We start from the raw sequence: 22102 nt of genomic DNA, 5'->3' as shown, positions 1-22102 counted from the left end.
GGATTGGCATGTCCCAAGTTAAAAATGCACTGAGCACGTGAGATTTCCCAAATGCATCATTTCTTCAAAAGGTTAATTCCAACATATTGAGTTTAGGATCACAGCCTGGAGGAAGTGATGGGTCCTCTAATATAACGGAGATGCCACAGGCAGGGATGGCCTGGGAAGGGAAGGATGTGCTGGGGGCAGGGGGTTTGGGGTTGGGGGGTCACTTTTGGGACACTTTCTCCCCACCCCTCCCCCACTTTAGCCAGACCACCTCCTCTAGTATGTGCTTTATATATTGATCTTATGAGCCCAATGTATTGTTTGAATAAAATATTTCCATCGGGTTTTTTTTTAAGCTACTTAACTAATGAGAAAAGAACCCAGAGGAGGTGATTTGCCCAAAGTCATGCAGCAAGTGCATGGACGCAGTCCCCGGGGGCCTCAGTTCCGAAATCATGAGTCCAAGCACCTCCATGGAGCGGGCGAGGGGCACTGCCCCCAGCTGGGCAGCTGGCACGTCTACTCTCCCCCTCACCTCCAGCCGCCTCAGCGGGAAGGCAGTCACCAGGCTCTTTTAAAGCACATTCCACTGGGGCAGGAACAGAGGATAACCCAGGCCCAATTAGGAACCAGAAAATCTCACAGAGGGTGAATGCCCAGGGCAGGGGGAGCTCGGGCAAGGGCCCAGCTTCCCACCAGCCTCACAGTCGAAAATCTTCCTAAAACAACCCTTTGGCTGCCTCGAAGCATAATTAATCTTCCTTTGATGACTCCGGATCTCACCCTGACTGGGGCCACTCTGAGGACATCAATCACTGCTGGACCCTGGTGGGGAGCCCAGAGGAGGGGCTGGGCCTGGGTTACCAGCTGACCCTACCCTGGGGTGGGGGTGGGGGAGAAGGGGAAGAGGCTTTGCAGGGGAGGAGCCCAGGGGGAGCCTGGGGAGCTGGAGGCTGCCTGGGTGGAGAACAGGGCCAAGGGGGAGAATGGGAAGCCGCTCCCTACCCAGGAAGGGGGTCCCTAGGTGGGCCACGCCCTCACCCCCAGAGCAGGTGAGATGGAGCAGCCCCTAGGGATCTGTGGAGGTAGAAGCAGAGAAGTGAGCTAGGGGCGGGCAGGGCTGTTGGAGGCCGGGCTGGGTGACTCTGCTAAGGGAGGCAGTACAGGGCCCCTGGGCTGTGTAAAAACATTGACTTCACCAGGCAGATGTGAGCTTAGGGCCGCACAACACCTCCCCTGCCACCTCCTGGCTGGAGGACAATGGGCAAGTTACTTAACCTCTCTGTGCCTCATTTCTTAATTTTTAATGCTAGAATAGTAACAGGGCTGCTGTGAGGGTCAGATGAGCTCGTGTTGGTTGCTGGAAAATGGGGACTCAGACCACAGTCTCTGGTGCAGACGGGGCTGGAGGAACATGGCTCTGAGAGAGGCTGGATGTTTTGTTCTGTTTAACTTGTTTGTATTTCCCACATTTTATGCATGAAACACATTATTACATAATTAAGATAATATTCAAAGGGAAAAAATAAAACAATAGAGATTTAGATTTGTCCCCAAAGGGAAGCAGTGGGTCAGAAGAGGAGCCTGTCCATTGAGATTGGGCTGGCAGGGGGGGCGGGGTCTGAGTGTTGGGTCTGAGGCTAGATAGGGGAACCCTGGCTGCCCCTGGAGCCCAGGGGAAGACAGCCTTGAGCCCCTGGGGACAAGTGCAGGTGACAATTTCTTCCTGGGCATGCCCCACCATTTCCTGGGAGGCACGTCTCCAGGCACCATGTCAAGAGGTCCAGGCAGGGAGGCCCATACATCTGCTCGTGGACAGTAGCGCCTCTCTGACTGTACTCAGCTCTGAGTCCTTAGATCATCAACTCAGAGATGACCCTGGGCCCTCCAGACTCAGTGAGACCCCTGCTCAGACCCCTCCTTCCTTAGGCGAGCCTGCCGAGCCCAGCCAGCATCCTGCTAGGCTCAGCCACACTGCAGCCAAGCCTTTGCTGAGGCAGCACTTCGAGGAAAGTTGGGCTTGACGGGTCCACAGCGCTCTCCCTGCCAGGTGGCCGTTAATCCTCAAAAGAAAGTCAAACATTAGCCCTGGAAACAGCTTATGCCTTATATAAGTCCCCCTGGGGCAAGACAAACACAGCTTGTTGGAGCTGAGCTGCCCAACTATAGCAGCCGCTGGACACTGGGACAGACAAGGGCTTCGGCCACATCGACCACCAGCCCTACCGAGGGAGCCAGGCGCAGCCACCAGGTGAGGAGGGATGGAGGCTCCCCCTGGTCCCTGCCAGGAATCCCTGGGGAACTCCCAAGGCCAGACCCTGCTTCCTGACTGCGACCGGCCAAGTCCCTTATGCCCTCTGGGACCGGCCTGAGCCCTTTCTGCTACCTCAGTGTAGTGGCCTAACCCCAGGGGACAGTCAAAAGCCAGGAGGCTCTGGGCTTGGGGATGCCTTTCCCAGCAGGCAAGCTGAGGCAACCCTGTATGTCTGCTCGGAGCAACCAGGGGCCTCCCCCCATCCCACCACCCACCATCCATCCCACCACCCACCCTTTGGTCCCAGCTGCGTGACCTGCACTGCCCCGTGCAGACAGCATGTGTGACCAGCCTGGCTGAGCACACACACACTCGTGCCCCAAATCCACACGCATCCACACGCAACCACACACCTGAGCTCACACAGCTGTACCCTTAACATCCAGCCTAAATAGACACATCCTGTACCCCTGTGGACACGCACTGTGACCCCCATCTATGCACGCGGTTGGCACACCCTTGTGCTCCACTCCCATGCCTGTGGATGCACCCAGCTGAGCCCCACCTCCTTACACGCTGATGCTCACACTCCTGGGCACACCCTCCCACCTGCGCTCCCGCACCCATCCCCACGCCCGCACATCGCACTCACCTGCGCGTGCCTCTCCCCCGTGCCCCGCCCCGCAGCTCTGGCGCATCTCGCTGGGCGCCATGACCTTCTCCAAGCTCGTGGACAGCGTGAACAGCACGGGTCCCTTCCAGTTCTTCATCATGGTCCTGCTAGGCCTCCCGATTCTCGGCATGGCCAACCACAACCTGCTCCAGATCTTCACAGCCTCCACCCCCTCCCACCACTGCCGCCCACCCCCCAACGCCTCCGCGGGGCTCTGGCTGCTCCCCGTGGGCCCGAACGGGAAGCCTGAGCCTTGCCTGCGCTTCGTATACCCACCCAACGCCAGCCTGCTCAACGACACCCAGGGGGCCACCGAACCGTGCCTGGATGGCTGGGCTTACAACATCAGCACCAGGGACTCCATTGTGACTGAGGTACGCCAGAGGCCACCCCCTGCTACCAGGCAGAGCGGGGCCCTCACACCCTCAGCACTCAGGGACAGGAGGGCAGGCCGGGCCAGGGTGCTGCACGGGCGGAGAGGAAGGACCTGGGTGCGGACGCACACCAACCGAGAGGTTGGGCTTCTCCACAGCCAGTGCAAGCAGCCCAGCCTGTGACAGGCACAGCACTAAGCCCAGGGGTGCAAACTGCACCATTCTGGTTCCACAGGACCCACAGTCAAGTGGGGTCACGGCCACTACTGAAAGTACCCCACAAGAAAATGACCTTAGACTGTGGCCTAGCCCTGGGCTGGATGTGGGGGCGGGAGGCTTGGCAGAAGGAAGAAGGGAGGGAAAGGACAATTCTGTCTTGTTTGTGCAAAGGCCCCGAGGCGGGAGGTGAGTGGAGGAGACTGGACGGAGTGGAGGGTAGGAACATGTCCAAGCAGACCCAGAGAAAGTGTCCTCCACTCCCAGGCGCCCCTGGGCTCAGCCCCTTCATTCCTGCCTTCCTTAGTCACTGATCCTTCACCTGCTGTCTCGGGGAGTTAGAGTTAAATCAGCCTCTGAACGAGCTGGCAGGCCAGGCGGGAGACTGCGGTGGGAACTGGCATTTATTGTGCATCTACAAACCATCCGGCGCATTTTGGTGCTTTGCAGACATTGTCTCTCAGTTTGATTCCCACAGTGATATTTTGTTGAAGGTGATTTTATCTCCTTTTACAGATCAAAAAAACTAAGACTCAGAGAAGGTGGTATGAAGTTCCAGTACCACACAGCCGGTCAGTTTCAGGAAACAGAATTTAAAGCTAAAGCCCATTAGAGGCACAGGGGACTAGGGCTTCTGGAAGCTCAAAGAGGGAGGAGCCATAGAATGCTGGGGAGGCTTCCTGGAAGAGGTGGCATCTGAGCAGTGAACAGAGGTCAATGTTTCATTCTCCTTAAGGGACCATGAGCTCCTCAAGGGCAGGATCTGTTTTTGTTTCATTAGAAGAGCTGTGTTTCAAAGTCTTTACTCAGTGCCAGTCCTGTGCTGGGCACATGCTGTGCGTGGTCTCCTGGAATCTCAGGAGGTGGCATCTCCTGAGGGAAGTATTATTAGTATCTCCAGTTCACAAATGAGGAAACTCGAGCTCAGTCTGGTTCCGTGACTTTCCCAGGATTACACATGGTTAGGACCTGGCTGAGGTAGGATCTGAACCCAAGACTCCCTATGTTCAGTCTATTATTGCTTTTCATTTGTTTAATGAATATTTGTTTATATATAAAGCATTTATTGTGTGTCAGGCACTGTTCTAACTGTTGTATAAATATGAACACTTCCAACCGTCCTGACTGCACTATCGGGTAGTTAGTATCATAGGCCTATTTTTCAGATGGGGGAACTGAAGCACAGAGAGGTTGAGGAGCTTGTGCATGGTCACACCTCCTGGCCCCAGAGCCTGTGCTCCTAACCGTAACATTCGCTGACTCTCATGTCCCCCAGATTGCATTTCCTCCCTGTCAAAACATAGTGCCTGACATGCACCCAGTGTCCAACAAACACGTACTGAGTGCTGCGTGCGCGGTGCTGAGGCCGCAGAATGAAAGAACACCTGACCCCTTCCCGCCGTGCAGGGGCTCACCTCCCCCGAGTCAGGCCCAGCCCTCCGGGATTCCGCCAGTGGAGCGGCCCTGCAGGCTCCCGAAGCGGGTTGTCAGCGCCTTGCTGTACCCCCGCAGCTAGAGCAGTGCCCCGCACAGGGGAGGGCTCTGTGAAATAAATATTTGTGGAGTGACGGGACATGAGCTTTATAAACTCAGAGTGCTCTGGGAGCCCAGAGGAGAGGCATCTAACCAGCCTGGAGGGGGACCCAGGAGGGCCCGCTGGAGTCAGCAACACAGGCGCCAAGTGTGAGGAGTCAGGATGAGAGTGGGCCGCAGCCTGAGGGGCGGGAGGAACAGTGTGCGTGGAGTCAAACGCACAGTCACAGAAGCGTGGAGAAAACACAGCAGCCAGGACTGCAGGAGACCGAGGAAGGCTGGAGGAGTGGGCGTGGAGGCCTCCAGACGGGGCTGGAGGGGACAGGGGGAGGGCCTGGCTTGGATGCTAAGGAGAAGCTGTGGCCTCTCCCCAGGCGACAGGGCGTTGAGCAGTAGCACGGGGCTCTCAGATCACCTCCAAGGGATGGTCACTCTGACTGCAGGGTGGAGAGTTTCCGTCTGGCGGCAGGGAGACCAGTCAGCAGGTTGCCACAGGCCTCCAGGACGGAGACAGCACAGGGACAACAGTGTTGGAATAGATACCGGACAGGTTAGGGAGTCCCAGACATCTATGGGACTTTGGAACTGAGTGGATTTCGAGGAGATGGGAAGAAACCCAGGCAGTCAGGTCCCAGAGCAGCCCACGCCCCTTGCTCCGTAAGAGGGCGTAAGTCAGACCCTCGGCCTGAGAGACTGGCTGGGAGCCTGCAGCCCCACGGAGGCCGTTGCTCTTGGATCTGCCTCTCCCACTAGTGGGGACTCCTGCAGGGCAGAGAAGGTGCCTCTCCCACGCATCTGTGTCATCACTGGGCTAGATGCACAGTAAGTGCTCAGCTAACACCGAATGAAGGCCATGCCCTCTCAGAGCTGAGCAGGAGACGCTGGGAAGTGGCTTCCCCTCCAAGACTCCGGAGAGCCTGGCCCAGAGCAGAGGTTTCCCATCAGGGCTCCGTTCGCATCCACCCAGCGGAGCTCACGCGGTTGGGGCTGAGTGAATCCGCATCCCAGGAAACGCAGCGTCCCGCAGGTCTAGGGCCCTGCACCACACTCAGGTCGGTCTGGCTCAGGTCTGGCTCCTTGAGGACTCTCAGCTGTGACAGCCCAGAGGAGGGGCCCCTGCCCAGCCAGGGAAGTGGCAGTGGCAGGACCCAACCAGACGCTGATACCTGCGCAGGAGGGATGAACCCCTCCGATTTTACCGTGTGTGGTTCAGTTCGTGGCACATCCGTGCTCCGCGTGCGAGGGCTGGGATGGATGGGGTCGGTCCCCCACGTGGCAGAGGCGAGCAGTGGCTGGGCCTGACCTGGGGGCGGGTCTCCAGGCAGGAGGCAGGCGCAGAGTGGCGTTGAGGAAGACAGCATCGGGCACCACGCATCCTGTGACCCTGGTCAGCGGAGGTGAGGGGCCGTCCCCACGTGGACCGTGTGGAGTTGGGAGCCAGGTCAAGCGGCAGAGTTCACGTCCTGACTCTGCCATTTTCTAGGGACGTCACAACCCCAGAAGTCTCAATTATCTCGTCCATGAAATGGAGTAGAGAGCAGGTGCGCAGGCGAAAGGAGATCCTGGGAGGACAGCGGTGACGCAGGGCCCGGCACCCCCAGAGCATTCGCGGATGTTCACGTTCATCACCGCTGATGTTACTATTACTGTTGTTGTTCATAGAGATGGCCTGGACCTGGGGGGGGGGTTTCTCCACACCACAGAGTAGGGGACCCCCAGTAAAGGGGAATTCAACTGTCACAGCTCTCCCCAGGCCCAGAACTTTGCCTCACTCTGAGGCCCCCTCTAGCCCTCCTCCCCTGGAAACAGCACAGGTCCCCGCTCCAACCCCATAGCCGGGGACCTGGTAAATCACCCCCCCCTCCACTTCTGCCCCTCATCTGTTGAATGGGACAGTAAGGGCGAGGGGAGGGGCGAGGCTGAGGGCTGTGCTGGAGGTTGGAGTGGCCACAGGGTCCCAGATCCCACCCCCTCTGGTCCCCTGAGCTTTCCAGGCAGAGGCGACCAGCATTCGTTTCTCTGGGTAGAGCAGAGATGAGGTTGGAATTTTTCAGGAGTGTTACTAAGACGTTAAGAGGAAACAAAGGGCTTTCTTTTAAGTCTGGGGATGTGGGGAACATGGATTGTGAATGAAGGCCAGGCCCTGTCAGAGCCCAGCAGGAGACACGTGGCCACTGCTGACTGTTCAAGGGCGGCTTACCCTCCAGGGCCCGGAGAGCCTGGCCAAGGGCAGAGGTTACAGGTCTCATACCCTACAGTGCATCAGCTTATGTCCTTGCCAACCACCTTCCCAGTCTTAGCTGGGTCCCCGTGGGCTCAGATTCCCTGGAGAGCAGCCATGGCCACAGCTCCCAACCACTGAACCTTCGCCCTGTGGGTCTGGGCATCCTGAACCCAACCTTGTGGCCTTTGGAGGCCTGGGTCTGACCTTGCATGAGCCAGCCCATCCTTCTAAATTCCCTGCTATTCCCTTCTGGGCCTTGAGCCTTCCTGTTCTATCTCCAAGGACACAAGAATCCTGTCCCCCCACATAGGTCCCCAGAGGCCCCAAGTCAGCTGCTGGAGGAGCAGAGAGCCTGCCCAGTGGATGCTCGTGGAAGCAGGTCTCCACCCTGGGAGGTTCCCCTGCTGAGTAACTGGCCTTTCTCCATCCCCACATCCCCAGGCTGCCCAACTCCCAGACCACCCGTCCATCTCTGCGTCCAGCTCTACCCCAGCTGCACTTCGCCCCTTGCTCACCTCAATCCTGCTCTGGGCACTCCTCCCATCATCTCCAATCTGACTCCTGGGTAAGCACTGAGACCCCATCTCAGCCATGTTTCTGGCCCGGCCTGACCCCAGTGATAGCCATCATTTAGCCCTAAGCATGTACACAGGAGGGGCTGCCCTCTGGGCCCTCCAAGGTCAGGCACTTACTCAATGAGCACCTACTGTGTGCAGGACCCTGGGCTGGTGCTCTGCACGTCTCTCATGAGCTGCAAATCAGGCACTGAGGACATTGTCCCATTTTACACTGGGCTCAGATCCAGAAGTCAAACTTTTATAGGACGAGGGACAGGGCCCTGACTCCCGAAGCCATACCCTTTCTCCTTGTGAGCACAGGCCTTACAATGCATGTGACAATAATAATAAAATAGCTCTTGTGTAGTGAGCACCAATTGTTTGCCAGGTATAGAGCTGGGCGTGTTTTATTCTTTATGTTATTTATAATCCTGAGAAGCAGGTACTGGCATTACCCCCAGAGTGCAGACAAGGAGACTGAGAACAGAGAGGATGAGTAGCTGGCCCAGGCACACACAGCTCCTAAGGGGCAGAGCTGGGGATCCATGCCCTTTTGACTGTCCCCAAGCACCTGGCTTATCCTCTCTGGCCCTTGGGCCCCAGCACAGGCTCCATCGGGGATCTGAGAGTTGGCGAGGGCTACTGCAATTCTCCCCAAGGTCTTACCTGGTTCTAAAAGTCCCCAAAACTAGAGAAGGTGGTTTCCCTTGTCCTTGATCTGGGCGGTATGAACTGTGTGTGGGGTCCCCTAGCAGAGTCAACACCCCCTCCGCACAGCCGGGCCCCATCCTGCTGATCTTGGCCTTGATCACGAATGGCTCACCCTGACCTTTGATGGTCCACCTTCTGCTTTCCCTCTGAGGGGCCTCCTGGCCTCTGTTCTTGCTGCTGCTTTAGCTCCTAAGCCCATCCTTCATCTTCTGGACCTGATATGAGACCAGCCCACCTGGGTTTGGCCCTGGCTGCCTCCTCAACCACGATTCTGGCCCATCCTGGGCTACATATCTGACAGTGCTCACAGCAACAGCTCTCATGTACTGAGCCTTCCCTCCCGCAGCCCAGAGCTCAGAGCTAAGCACAGTGAGGCCTTGGGAACCCGTGGTCAAGAGCATTAGTTGGGGTCCAGCAGACCTGAGTTTGAGTCTCTGCCTTAAAATGAACTGAGCTATGCTTAGGCAAATTATCTGCCCTCTGCACCTCAGTTTCTTTGTCTGTAAAATGGAGGTAATAATACCGACTCCATTAGGTTATTACAGCATCATTGGCAAAGCTTGCTCCTGAGCATCATAGACCCTACCAGCCTCCCCTACCACCCTCCTGGGGCATCAGCTCTCTCAGGAGGATGTGGCACTGGGCTTCCTCTCCTCCCCTTCCAGAGCCAGCTTCCTATAGACTCAGTAAACACTCCAAGAAAGGAAAGAGAAGGCCAAGAACATTGGACTAGGATATTGGGAGCTAGAACTCTATGTAGAGGGGCAGAGGTCAGCCCAGGCCATGCCAAGGGCTAGATGGAAGCTCCGGGAAGCTCCCTCCAACCAGCAAGTTATTTTTTCCTCTCTGGGCCTCATTAGTAAAATATGAATAGAAACCCCAGCCCTGTTCACTCATTAATTATTCACTGAACAAACATTAACATTGACCGTGTACCAACTATTCTGTTGGCCGTTAGGGAGAAAGAGTCAAGGCGACGTCTCTGCCCACAGTGAGGTTACAGAGTACCAGAGGAGAAGTAAATCAGCAGCTAAAATGTTGTGTGATGTGTGTCCCCTTGGAGGGAAGAGAGGATGCTGACTGTGGATGGAGAAATGAGGAGCGACAGGGAGCATCCGGACGTGTTTCTCCGCCACTTACCCATTTCACAAATATCTGCTGACCACCTGCTTGTGCCAGGGACCCAGAAAAGGTGCTCAGAGAAGATGCTCTTGACATGAGTTTAGAAGGACTGGCAACATTGCTGGAATAAGGAAACGACAGCAAGTGCAGCAGCAAAGGGAAACACAATAGCTCCACAAACCGGGTGGCTAGTGGGACAGAGCTACAGCACCTCAGCGCCTGGGGGCCAGAGGTCAGAAATCCAGGCGCAGGCTTGTTCTCTCCCGAGGCTCTGGGGAGAGGCCCTTCCTCCCTCTCCCAGCTTCTGATGGTTGCTCACGATCCTTGGCATCCTTGGCTTATAGATGCATCGGTCCAGCCTCTGCCTCCCCTGGCACGTGGTGTTCTCCGCGTGTCAGTCTCCTCTCTTCTCACAAGAACACCAGTCATATTAGACTGAGGGTCCATCCGACCCAGTGTGACATCACTTAACTAATTACATCGGCGACAACCCTATTTTCAGATAAGGTCACATTCTGGGGCACTGGGGGTGAGGACCTCAGCCTGTCTCTCGAAGGGACACCGTCTCCCCCATCCCAGCTGCACATCCCACTCCGCACACCGCGCGTTTGTGCTGATCTCAGGGCTGCGCCGGTCAGATGGTTATCCTCGGTCCTGATGAGCTTCACTAACTGTGACATCTCTAAAAGCAACTTAGAGTGCAATTAAGGCCAAGGGTCTTAATATTTAACCACGAAGTATTCCTCCTCCTGAGCTTCGAAGCCTCATTTTACCGTCCCCAGTAGACGATTTCCCAGAGAAGATTCCCCAGTCTGACTGTGAAGTGTTTTGGGTTCTCCTTGCTAACGTGGTGGTGGGTTTGATAGACACAGCTGGACACTCCTCCCTGACACTCATTCTGCTGAAGTGAGGCAGCCCTCCACCGAGCATTTGGAGGGGGCCCTGTGATCTCTCGTCTAGACATCAGCACCCCTCTGAGTCTCTAAGGCTCTCCATCCCCTGCTCTTTCTGTGGAACGTTCACTCATTCAAACCCACCAGTATTTACTGAGTGACTACTAGGTGCCGGGCACTGATCTAGGCAATAGAAGTAACACAGTAAACAAAAACAGGCTGAGCCTCGCTTCATCAAGATAACATTCTTGGGAGAGAAACAAAAAAAACTGGAAAATATGCGATATGTCTGATGTATACATGCTCTAGAGAAAATAAAGTCAGGTCTAGGGGAATGCACTGTGGAGGTTACAATTTCAAATATGGTCGAGGAAGTTCTCGCTGAGAACATCTGAGCGAAGATTTAAAGGTGGGGAAGGAGCAAACCGGGGGCTATCTGGTGGGGAGAACATTCCAGACCAAGAGACTACTACACACCAGGGACAGCAAGGAGGCCGACGCACCTGGAATGAAGAAGTGGGGAGACCACAGCGGAAAGAAGAGCAGAGAGGTAATGAGGGTAGAGATGAGAGCAGATTCTGCAGGGACTCACAGGCACTGTGACATGTTTTAAACGTGACTCAAAGTCCAACCAGGACTTTGTAACTTTATGGAAGAAACTGGCTTGCAGCAGGTATTCTAAAGCCTCCATCATCACCAGGGCCGTGGCCGAAACCAAGGTCCAGCAGAGCTGGTCTCTGACAGTGGAGCAGGGCAACAGCCTTAAGCTAATGCAAGCATGCCCGACATTGACCTGCTCACAGTCCAAACAGGATGATTTCTTAAAGCACCAAATAACATGGAGCTTGGGGGGACCAAATCTCCTTTGGGAATTTCCACCCTGTGGGATGTATCAGGAGAGGCTATGTTGCCATAACAAAACAATACTTCGGTGGCATAAAAGCCATAGAAGGGTTTCTCTTCCTTGTGCAAGAATTCTAAGATGAGCATTTCGGGCTCATGGGTGACTCTGCTCCATGAGGTCATTCAAGGACCCAGCAGCTCTGCCATCTTCAACACATGGCTCCCAGAGTTGCTCTAGTTGTCACCATTCCCACCCACGGGAAGGGGAAAGCATGCCTTACCCGGCAGGCCACGAAGTGCCAGAAGTCTCTCTAGACACCCACTGGTGTACTTTTCTCAGAGCCCCTCACTTCCTCCTTTACCTTCCTCCCTCTCCCATCCCACGGGCATCGCACACAGGCTCCCTTTCCAGCCAGGAAAGCCCAGGGGGTTCGCCAGCCATGCTGGGCCCCTCTGAGACAGCAGGAGGTCCTCAGTCTTATCCATGCGGCCCCATATTTCCTTCCCTCCAGCAGAGGAAAACGTGGTTATTCCTCTACACTGTTTTACTTCCAAAACATTCTTGTGGGGCATTTCTAATGAATCGAATTCTCCACTTCATTACGCAAGCAATGGACAAAGGGTGCATGTTGGGGATTAGCAAGAGATTAGGCCAGATGGGTGGGCAGGGGTCAGGGAATGAGGGCTTTATAGATCTGGGTTAACAGAGCTTTCTCGTTACCCAAAGGGACAAGAGGAAGCCAGTGAGTGCTGGAGGCAAGACAGGAACCTGATCTGACAGGCGTTTTAGAAAGTCATTGAGATTATCAGGGGGACAGTGGGCAGGAGGGACTGGGTTAGAAGGCTGGGAGACCTGTCAGGAGACAGTTGTGGTGATCCTTTCTGGGTCTCGGTTTCCCCATCTGCAAATTTGGGGTGACAGTGCAACATCATAAGGTTGCTGTTGGGATTGAAGGAGTGGAGGCCTGGAAAGTGCCTGGTACATAGTAAACCCTCAATAAATATCGACTATTGCTCTTAATCCAAGTGCAAGACACTGAGACCTGCACTGAGATAGTAGTCATGCAAATAGAAGGATACAGGTTCAAGAAATACTAAAAAGTTAGATACCAGAGTGATTATGAAGTGATTACGAAGTGGGTGAGGAAGGAATTAAAAGAGGGTCACCAGTCACTGAGATTGAGACCTTCAGGCAGGGGGGTGACAAGTCGCCTCTGAGATGCCCGAGAGACACCCTTCATCTGGGCAGAGATTTCAAGCTGGCAGCTGAGTCTCCTGGTCAAGGTCGGAAGAAAGTTTGTGCTGAAGATGTGGACTTGGAGTCTTCATCATACAATAGGAACTGAAGCCATAGGAGCCGATGGCATTTCCTGGGGAAAGTGGGGAAAGAAAGAGGAAGATCCTGGGGCTGGGGAAAGTCGCGGGGGGAGAGGAAGGGGCCACAGAGGAAGAGGAGGGAAAGCAGGCCGAGGGAGAGGTCGGCAGTGTCAAGGGCTACGAAGGCCATGTCCGGTCAGGACACAGCCAGTTCCGTTGACTTGGTGGAAAAGACATGTCGGTGGCTTTGGGAGCACAGTTTACTGGGGTGGCAGAGGAGGAATTGAGGGAGAAACGGGAGCTGAGGGCAGGAAGGACAGCAAGTGTAGCGCCTGGTACAAGGGATTTGGCCTTAAACGGAAGGGAGCAATGGGGCAGACATGGAGGGGAAAGAAACTAAAAATGGAGAGGTCTGAGCACACGCAAATGCTGACAACGGGGGTCAGGAGCGAGCGAGAGAGAGTGAGGGTATGGGACGGAGCGCCGTGGCCTCATGGAGGGCTGTCTCCATGGAGAAGAGAGGGTGAGGTCGAGGGTACAGCAAAGGAACTGACCTTGGACATGTGCGGGGACAAGCCGGAGCCATGGGGATGCAGGCAAGCTGAGGACAGGCCTGGATGTGACAGCCGAGCAGACTTTGTAAGTCGTAAGACAGGCCACACATGCTAGAGGGATACTGTCATTACAAATACAAAGGTTGGGGACCCAAAGAGCCACGGGCAGGCCTAAAGAGCCCCGGGGCTAAAAGGGAATTTGGGGCCAGGCTCAGGGCAGTCAGGCGGGGGCGCTGGAGAGCGAGCAGGCAGCGGGGCACAGGCCGAGCGCGGCTGGGAGGGCAGATGGGCACTGAGCCACACTGGTGCTTCCTCTCTCCCGTGCAGTGGGACCTTGTGTGCGACTCTAACAAGCTGAAGGAGATGGCCCAGTCTGTGTTCATGGCAGGCACGCTGATCGGCGGGATTGTGCTGGGGGGCCTGTCTGACAGGTGAGACACTGGGGCCTCCCAAGGGGGGGGCACAACCCATGGCGACTACCCTGCCCCTCTCTGCTCCACCCATGAACCCCCAAAGAGACAAAGAACTGGGGGCGGGGGGATACTTGCTGTGCAGCCTTGGGCAAGTCCCAATCCTTCTCTGGGCCACAGCCTTCTGTCTGACCCAAAGCCCTGGAGACTTGAGTCTTCCAGCCTCCCAGACCCAGTGGGGAAACCACCGGGTCTGTGGACCCAGCACAGTGTCTGAGTGGCAGTGGAGGTGGGGTGGGTGGACTGCTTAGAGATGGGCTGACCCTCTGACCCCTGCTCAGGCAGCTAAGCTGGATGTGGAGGAGATCACTCATTAACTAAAACCTTTAATTGCAAACCTGTTCAAAAAACCAGCAATTATAAGCAAGGCTCTGTCTGGGGAAGAAGTTACAAGCCCTGCCCGGCACTCTGGGAGGGGGGACACCAGCCCTTTGCTCCGGGCCTGTGTCACTCGCCTTGGCTGGCTCCGGTGGCTAACCGGCCCCTCCTCTCCTTTGAGCTGCAGGTTTGGCCGAAAGCCCATCCTGTCCTGCAGCTACCTGCTGCTGGCCGCCAGCGGCTCAGGCGCAGCCTTCAGCCCCACCTTGGCCATCTACATGGTCTTGCGCTTCCTGTGTGGCTTCAGCATAGCAGGTGTCACCCTGAGCACCGTGATCCTGAGTGAGCCACAGGGGAAGGGGGCAGGGGAGCACCAGCCTGAAGCCAGGAGAGTAGGGTCTGGGCCTCGCTCAACCACGGGCCCCGGTGGCCTTGGTGAAGCAAGGTGTTGCCCCTCTGAGGACCTCGGAAGCCCCTTCTGAACATGACAGCAACACGTACAATAGCAGCAGCTGTGGATACTGAGCATGTACCCCAGGCCTGGCACTCTGCCAGGTACATGATCTCATTCAGCCCACACACAGAAATAGGTGATACTATTATCCCCATCCTACAGACAGGGAAACTGAGGCAAAACAAGGGACGTCACTTGCCACTGGAGAAACAGTGAAGAGCACGGGCTGGGGAATCAGACAGACCTCAGTTTGAGTCCTACCTTCTTGAGCCTCAGTCACAGCATCTGTAAAATGGGTGGATGAACCCTTAGAGTCAGAGTCAGATCAAGTAACCAGTGGTGGGTAGGAGCTGGCGCCCCTCCCCAGGGAGGTGCCCAGGGCCCAGAAGGACCCAAACCTGGTCCTCTGGCTCCTCCTGCAGATGTTGAATGGATGTCCACCCAGCTGCGGGCCATCATGACGGTTGGGCTCGGCTACTTCTACACTTTTGGCCAGTTCATTCTGCCCGGCCTGGCCTACATCATCCCCCAGTGGCGCTGGCTACAGTTAACCGTGTCTGTTCCCTTCTTCGCCTTCTTCCTGTTGTCCTGGTATGTGGCCCTCTCCCCTTGCCACCCCTCCTTAGGCCAACCAGAGCCAAACAGGGGAAGCCCAGGCCCGACCAGGCCGGCCAGCTCTGTCCCGGGACTTCCCTGTCCCAGACCCGGGAGGGGGCTCCTGGGAGGAGGAATGGCCTATAAGAGGGCGTGGTGCGGTAGGGAGCCGGTGTCTGTCACAGCGGGAGAAGGGGTAAGTTGAGGTGGGCAGGACGAGGCCAGCTGCAGAGGACACGGGAACCCAGGAGGCCTCGTGTGGAGGGCTGGAGACAACCACTGCAGGGGCCTGTGGCGCCGAGAGGCCTGACCAGCTTCCGTTTGTGAAATAATAGCACAAGTGGGTGGGGACAAGGGACAGAGGGGAGGGAACTGTATTGGCAGGAGGATTCAGGGGACAAGTTTGAGAGGCATTTTGAAGGAAAAATCCACACAGTTGGAGGGCTTCTGGATCTGAGGTACCAAGGAGAGGAAAGCTCTAATCCTGAGAACCTGGGAGAATCAAGGGGCCTGGGTCAGAGACCCCAAGCAGGTCAAGAGCTCATTTTTTTGTTGTTGTTTTTTAAACACACTCCTTATTGATTTCAGAGAGAGGAAGGAAGAGAGAGAGAGAGATAGAAACATCAATGATGAGAGAGTCATTGATCAGCCGCCTCCTGCATGCCTCCCACCGGGGCTCGAGCCTGAAACTCGGGCATGTGCCCTGGCCCAGGAATGGAACTGCGATCTCCTGGATGCTAGATCTGTGCTGAACCGCTGAGCCACGCCTGGCCGGGCAAGAGCTCGTTAACAAGTCTAACCTGAGGACACAGTGAAGACAGGAAATGAATCTCCAGAAGGTAGTTGGAGCTAATGAACAGGAAATAATAAAACTCAGGAAAAGAAACAAAGTCTTGGAGCGACCCTTTACTAAACCCTTACTATGTGCAAGACCCTGTTCTGGGCATCAACCTATATTGTCTCTGATCCTCACAGCATCTCTGTGTGAAGGTGGCATTTGTTCCCATTTCACAGATGAGGAAACTGAGGCTCAGAGAAGTGAAGCAATCCCCTGAGGTTTCACAAAAAGATACAGAACTGGGATGGAACCTCCATTTGAAAGTGAGAAATAGAAGCTTCTAGAGAGGATAGGCAATCTTGGGGTGAGAGAGACAGTCAGAGGGTTCAAAGTGGAGCCAGGAAATGCCCACAGCCTGGGACAGGAGCAGAAGGGGAGCAAAGAGTTGAAATGATGGCAGGACCACTAGGGTGCAGTTGAGAGCCTGGGCCCCTTCGTTGCATGACTTGGAACAAGCCTCACTCCGAGCCTCAAGGTTCTTCTAAGCAAAATGAAGGTGATAACGCCTGTCACCCAGAGTTACACGGGCCTGGTGCAGGAAGGTTCACTAGCTGGAAGCCATTATTCTCAGTGAGGGGAAGCTGGAGTTCAGGCCCTGACTGGTGACTGGAAGGGAGTCGCTCATAACCTTGCTGAGAACAGGCTGAGAAAACTGTTGAGGCAGAACCAGAGACCAAAAGGCCAGGAGCAGAGAGCCACTACTATCAGCTGAACCCAGTGGTCCGAAGCCAGGTGACCAATGTCCACTCCCCCAAGGGCCTTGCTGGAGCCAGGGGGCTACAGCTGGAGTTGATTTCAACTCAGACCAGATTTCTCCAAATGTCACTCCTTTCTCCCCACATCTAGTGACCCTCAGGGACTGCTCAGGGAGCACTGACCCCAAAGCACAGCCCAGAGGCGAGGGAGAGTGAGGATGGCTACCCACCAGCCCACCCCAGGACCCCATGCTGTGCTCACCCCACCCCCAGCAGAGTCAGTCCTTTGCAGGGAGAATCCAAGGGCCTGCACACCCATTCCCTAGACCGCAGCCCTAACCTTAGCCCCTTTCCAAGCTGCTCCTTCACCCAGGACCTGGAATGCAGCCCGCGGAAGGCTGGGGAGGTAGACATGCAGACCCTCCGGCTGGCCAGCCGCACACATGCCACCCCCTTCCCGGGCCCCGCCTGCCTGGTCTAGGGCCCAGGGCTCCTAGCTAAGGAAGACACCCAGTGATAACAAGCAGCCAAGGTGGGGGGCAGAAGAGAGGCTCTCCTGGAAGGGGAAGGCAACACTGGAATTTGTGCTGGCGGCAGGCAGCCCAGGCGCAAGGCTTGGCCAAGTCTTTAAATTCCATGAAATCCATTGTAAGGCAGCTCGGGCCTCTGGGCCTCCTACCCCTTGGCCTTGGCTGGATATCTTCTAGCCTGTCAAAGGTCTTCTGGCACGGGGTGGCCATGTGATTTGATCTTGGCCCACAGGTGGATACCAGAGTCCATACGCTGGATGGTCCTGTCTGGAAAGTCCTTGAAGGCCCTGAAGATCCTCCGGTGGGTGGCTGCCTTCAACGGCAAGAAGGAGGAGGGAGAAAAGCTCAGCCTGGAGGTAGGCCGAGAGGAAGTATAGTCTGGGCAGGAAACTGGGCTCAGCTCTTGGGCTGTGCCCTCCTCTCCTCTGTGTCCCCTGCCCACAAGCCGGCCCCCCATCTGGCACTCTAAGCAAGCTCCTCTTGAGGCACCAGGCCTGAAGCTTCCTGTCTTCCTCCTGCCTGCCAGCTGCTCCCTAATGGCACCCCTCCCCTTCCTCTGCCCCAAGGAGCTCAAACTCGACCTGCAGAAGGAGATCTCTTTGGCCAAGGCCAAGTACAGCATAGCTGACCTGTTCCGGACACCCATCCTGCGCCGTGTGACCTTCTGCCTTTCCCTGGCCTGGTAACCCACCACCCCTCCCCGTCTGCACCCTAGCACCTCCAGCAGGTTCACCTTTCAGGTGAGCAAAGCCTAGGGCACCTGCAAGAGGACTTAAGAGATCCCCTCCCCTGGGCTGCCCCAGCCCAGCCCCAACCCCAGAAATCTGCTGCGTCCCTGCCCTACGCCCAGGTCCAGCCATCAGCGTCTGCTTTCCTCTGGGGCCGCACCCCCACCCACAGGGCGAATGCTCCAAACCCCTTGGGCAGTTCACATCCCTGCAGGCAGTTTCCCGGGGCCATGCCTCCCTGTCACCGCTCCCCACAGAGGGGTCTCAGAGACCGCACAGAGCAAGGCCAGCCCTCAGGGCTTCAGACTTGAGGACAGAGATTGGATTTCTCCTGAGTCTTCTCTTCTGTCGGACATTCCACGGCTCCTTCAAAGCCCTTCCCATGCCCTGGTTCGGAGCCCCTTCTCCATCCTGGCCATTGTTAAACAAGATTCAGTTTGTCCATGAACTCTTCAAAAGTGACCCCACACTTCTGGGAAGGGGAGGGGAGGGGAGGCACGGGATCTGTGTGCACAACTCAGCTCTCACCTCCCCCGTTCTGGATGTTAAACTATTTCCCAACCAAGAGAGACCATTCACTGCCTCCTTTGGCCTCCGAGAGTCCTCCAGCCCTGATAGTCTCTGGAGTCAATTATGTAGCATCTTTGCCACCACATCCTAGACCGTGCAGGTGTTAGACATAACCAACCGAACCCAGCACTTTCTCACTGAGCTCAAACACAATCTCTCAAAACAGCACCCGAGCAGCCCCTACCCATCAGCTGCAGCTGGGACATAAACGAAACTATTCATCACCATGGTGATCCAATGACCAGTGTGTGGACAGGCCCCAGCCTGTGGTTGGTGCTAATCCATTCCTCCCTGCCCCTCAGGTTTTCCACCGGCTTTGCCTACTACAGTTTGGCTATGGGTGTGGAAGAGTTTGGAGTCAACCTCTACCTCCTCCAGGTCATCTTCGGTGGGGTCGACATCCCAGCCAAGTTCCTCACCATCTTGTCCATGAGCTATCTGGGCCGGCACACCACCGAGGTTGCTGCCCTCCTCCTGGCAGGGGGGGCCATCCTGGCTCTCATCTTTGTGCCCTCAGGTGAGAAGCAGGAACTACCCCAGAATCCTCTGAAAGAGGCCAACCCATGCAGGCCGGTGTGTCCGTGAGCATCACAGGCTGCCATGGGCTGGGAAGTGGGGTGCCCAGGGCTCCAGTTCTGCTGATTCTGTCTCTAATTCACTGTGCCACCCTGTGCTCTCTGGGGTTCAGGTCTCACATCTAGGAAATAACTCAGTTGGGCTAGATGATATCAGAGGTCCTTTCCAGGCCTGACTCTGGGAAGTATGGTGCTGTCTGGACAGTGTGCAGGATTTCTTGAGGGCTGGGCATGGCCTGGGTGGCACTGCTGGAGAAAACAAGCTGGGATGGAGACACATAGAGCCCAGTGCTCATGGAAGACCCCACAACCTACTCCACCATGACCTGGGAAAAGCCACTTTTATTTTACATGGATGTTTGTGCGTTGATGCACCTATATCCTTCCAAAGATATTGTAGGACAAGAATATATACAACAAAATATAAATGAGAATAGGGAATCAGAGCCAGGGAAAAACACAAATACAGCAGGGCACAAACCTGCAAAGCCCCAGGGATAGCAGAGTAGCTATTACTTGACTTTAAGTTTGGATCTGAGCTTCCTGGCAGCCAAAGCAAAAAGGGAGACGAGTTCTGCTGAGGAGGTAGAACACTCAGGAGCTTCTAAGCCCCAAGGCTCACCCTGTGTTCTTCCCTCTGCAGACTTGCAGATCCTGAGGACAGTGCTGGCTGTGTTCGGGAAGGGGTGCCTGTCCAGCTCCTTCAGCTGCCTCTTCCTCTATACGAGCGAGCTATACCCCACAGTCATCCGGTAGGTGCTGGGCCTGGGCCTGGGCCTGGCCCAGCCAAAGGATCCAGGCTCACGTGGGATTGTGACATCCTCTGTCCCTGCCCAGGGGTCCCAGAGCTGTCCTTTAAGAACCCCACACACAGGTTGCCAATCCCTGATCTGAACTCCCCCAGGCAAACAGGTATGGGCATAAGTAACGTGTTGACTCGCATGGGAAGCATGACGGCCCCGCTGGTGAGAATCACGGGGGAGTTGCATCCCTTCATCCCCAATCTCATTTTTGGAACCATCACCCTCCTGGGAAGCGGTGCTTCGCTCTTCCTGCCTGAGACCCTCAATCAACCCTTGCCAGAGACTATCGAAGACGTGGAAAAATGGTCAGCCCCCTGCCCCTGGCCTCACCAGTGCTCCTCCCTGGGAAAGCAGGTCTAGGCCCAGGGCTTTTCCTGAGCTCTCTTCCCCTAGGTCTCCACGGACAAAGGAGCCAAAGCAGGAGCCAGATGCAGAAAAAGATGCCCAGGGGATCCCTCTGCAGCCTTGTGGACCAGGCCTAGGCCCCAGCTGAGAGCAGCAGAACCCCCTTTCCCTGCCTCCAGAGACGAATCCCAGCCAGGTCCCTGCCTACCTCCGGGCTCCATGGGCATCTTGGGGGGGAGGGGCACCTGGTCGGGCCATGCTCTTAGAACAAGTCTTCTGAGAGCCTGGTGCAAGTATGTCCACCACCCGCCGCCACATCTCCCAGCCCAGCCCTGACCAGTTCAAAGATTCGACCACCAGCCTTCCCATCCCCCCTGCGCTTGTCCTCCCTGCGGCCGAGGCCCTGCCATTCCCTGTCCAGCCCTTCCCCATTGCCACTTTCCCCACTGTGCCAGCTTCCTTCCCCTGAAGTCCCCTGGACCCCCTGGCTCAATCCTAACAAAGACAGGCTCCTTCTCCTTCCTCCCTCCACCCCTTTCCTTAATGGGAGGTTTCAATAAACGCCAGTGAAAAGCTCATGCTGCTCAGGAAGGAGGAAGGAGAAGGGAGAGGCCACTGTGTGCACGTGGGAGCGGCACATCCATCGTCTGTACCGTCACGTACATGAAAATACCTGCGCACAGGCACACGCAAGCTGGACCGATGTGAACATATGCCTCTCTGGAATTAAGAGGACTGACTTCTAGAATTGCCTGCTGTGTGATCCTGGACAAATCCCTTGTCTACTCTGAGCCTCGGTCTCCTTACCTACACAATGAGATGTTTTCACTCACGTGGTAGCATTCATCTCTAACGGCATGTGGTTCTGTGGTTCTTGGCCAATCGGGAGTCCCCAGATTTTATCCCTTTGTCCATAGGGGATAGTCCCTGGCTCTGCAAATCATTTGCCATGTGACCATTTCCATCTAGAAACTCTCCATGTGCTGGGAGGCTGGTGGGGAATCCCTCTGCTAACCAAGCAATCCCAGGAGACAACCACAATCCAGTCCCTAGAGTCTCCAATGGAGCTTTTTCCAGATTCAACCTGTCTGGAAGCTGGTCAGGAACTAGGGAGGGGGCTCTTCTCCAAGGTGGGGCTGTGCGCGGGCTCAGAGAGGGAGGATTCCGGAGGGACCCACCACCTCCCCCACTGCCCTCAGCACCTGCTCACTCCCCCATGTGGGCACCAAGTTCTGGCAGGAGGCTGGCCCCAGAGCCCCCAGGCTGTTTGTCCAGCTGTTCTCACAACCCCAGGCCACAGGCTCTTATTTATATACCTTGGCCTGGAGAATGTGTCAGGCATCTGGACGCCCACTGGGTCCCAGCCCAGAACCAACAGTGGGTGGGAGGAGGGGGCTGGGTTGAGTCACTTCGCTCTCTGGGCTTCCCCTCTTCTCTTCTGGATGTATGAGACTAGATGACCTCTCAGACCTCATGTATCCCAGGGCCTTGAGAGACAATAAACACCCTCCCAACTTAATACACAAAAGTGTAGCTTGTATAAACTGCACAATGGTAACAGGGCACCTGGACTCCTTACAAAGGAAGCTGGAAATCGAGCTCTTCCTTCTCAGCAAGATGGAGATTTGTACCGAGAACTGAGCAGGTCTCCCTTCATAGCCCTTTGCAGCAGCTCATTTGTACAGGGTCTGGGTACCTCCTGTAAAACTACAGAACCCAAGCCATGCGTCATGCTCAGACATCTGCCAATACATCCGGGAAGGGGGAGAGGGCCAGGCGATAGGAACCAGGTTGCAGAGAGGGACAGCCAGAGACCTCAAAGAGAAACACACGTGAAGGGCAGATGGAAGCCCCAGCCCAACACGAGAGTCAGAACATTCTGCCCTGGCTGGTGTGACTCATTTGGTTGGGCTTCATTCTGTG

The 22102-nt window shown here is 55.9% G+C and overlaps 1 protein-coding gene across 1 annotated transcript; it reads left to right on the top strand.

Annotated features, from left to right (window-relative positions):
• The first annotated feature begins 2953 nt into the window (after positions 1–2953).
• On the top strand, positions 2954–20327 carry SLC22A8 (solute carrier family 22 member 8). Its single transcript, XM_016216347.2, has 10 exons — positions 2954–3289; positions 13587–13690; positions 14235–14389; positions 14924–15092; positions 17391–17514; positions 17725–17840; positions 18759–18973; positions 19675–19783; positions 19936–20139; positions 20228–20327. Exons 1-10 carry the CDS (start codon positions 2954–2956, stop codon positions 20325–20327), a joined length of 1632 nt encoding a protein of 543 aa, XP_016071833.1.
• The last annotated feature ends 1775 nt before the right edge of the window (positions 20328–22102 follow it).

Source organism: Miniopterus natalensis, chromosome 11 (assembly GCF_054644295.1).
Source record: "Miniopterus natalensis isolate mMinNat1 chromosome 11, mMinNat1.hap1, whole genome shotgun sequence".
In the NCBI taxonomy this organism is placed as follows: Eukaryota; Metazoa; Chordata; class Mammalia; order Chiroptera; family Miniopteridae; genus Miniopterus; species Miniopterus natalensis.
The sequence above is the reverse complement of the archived record's forward strand: the minus strand, read 5'-3'. Positions and strand labels throughout refer to the sequence as shown.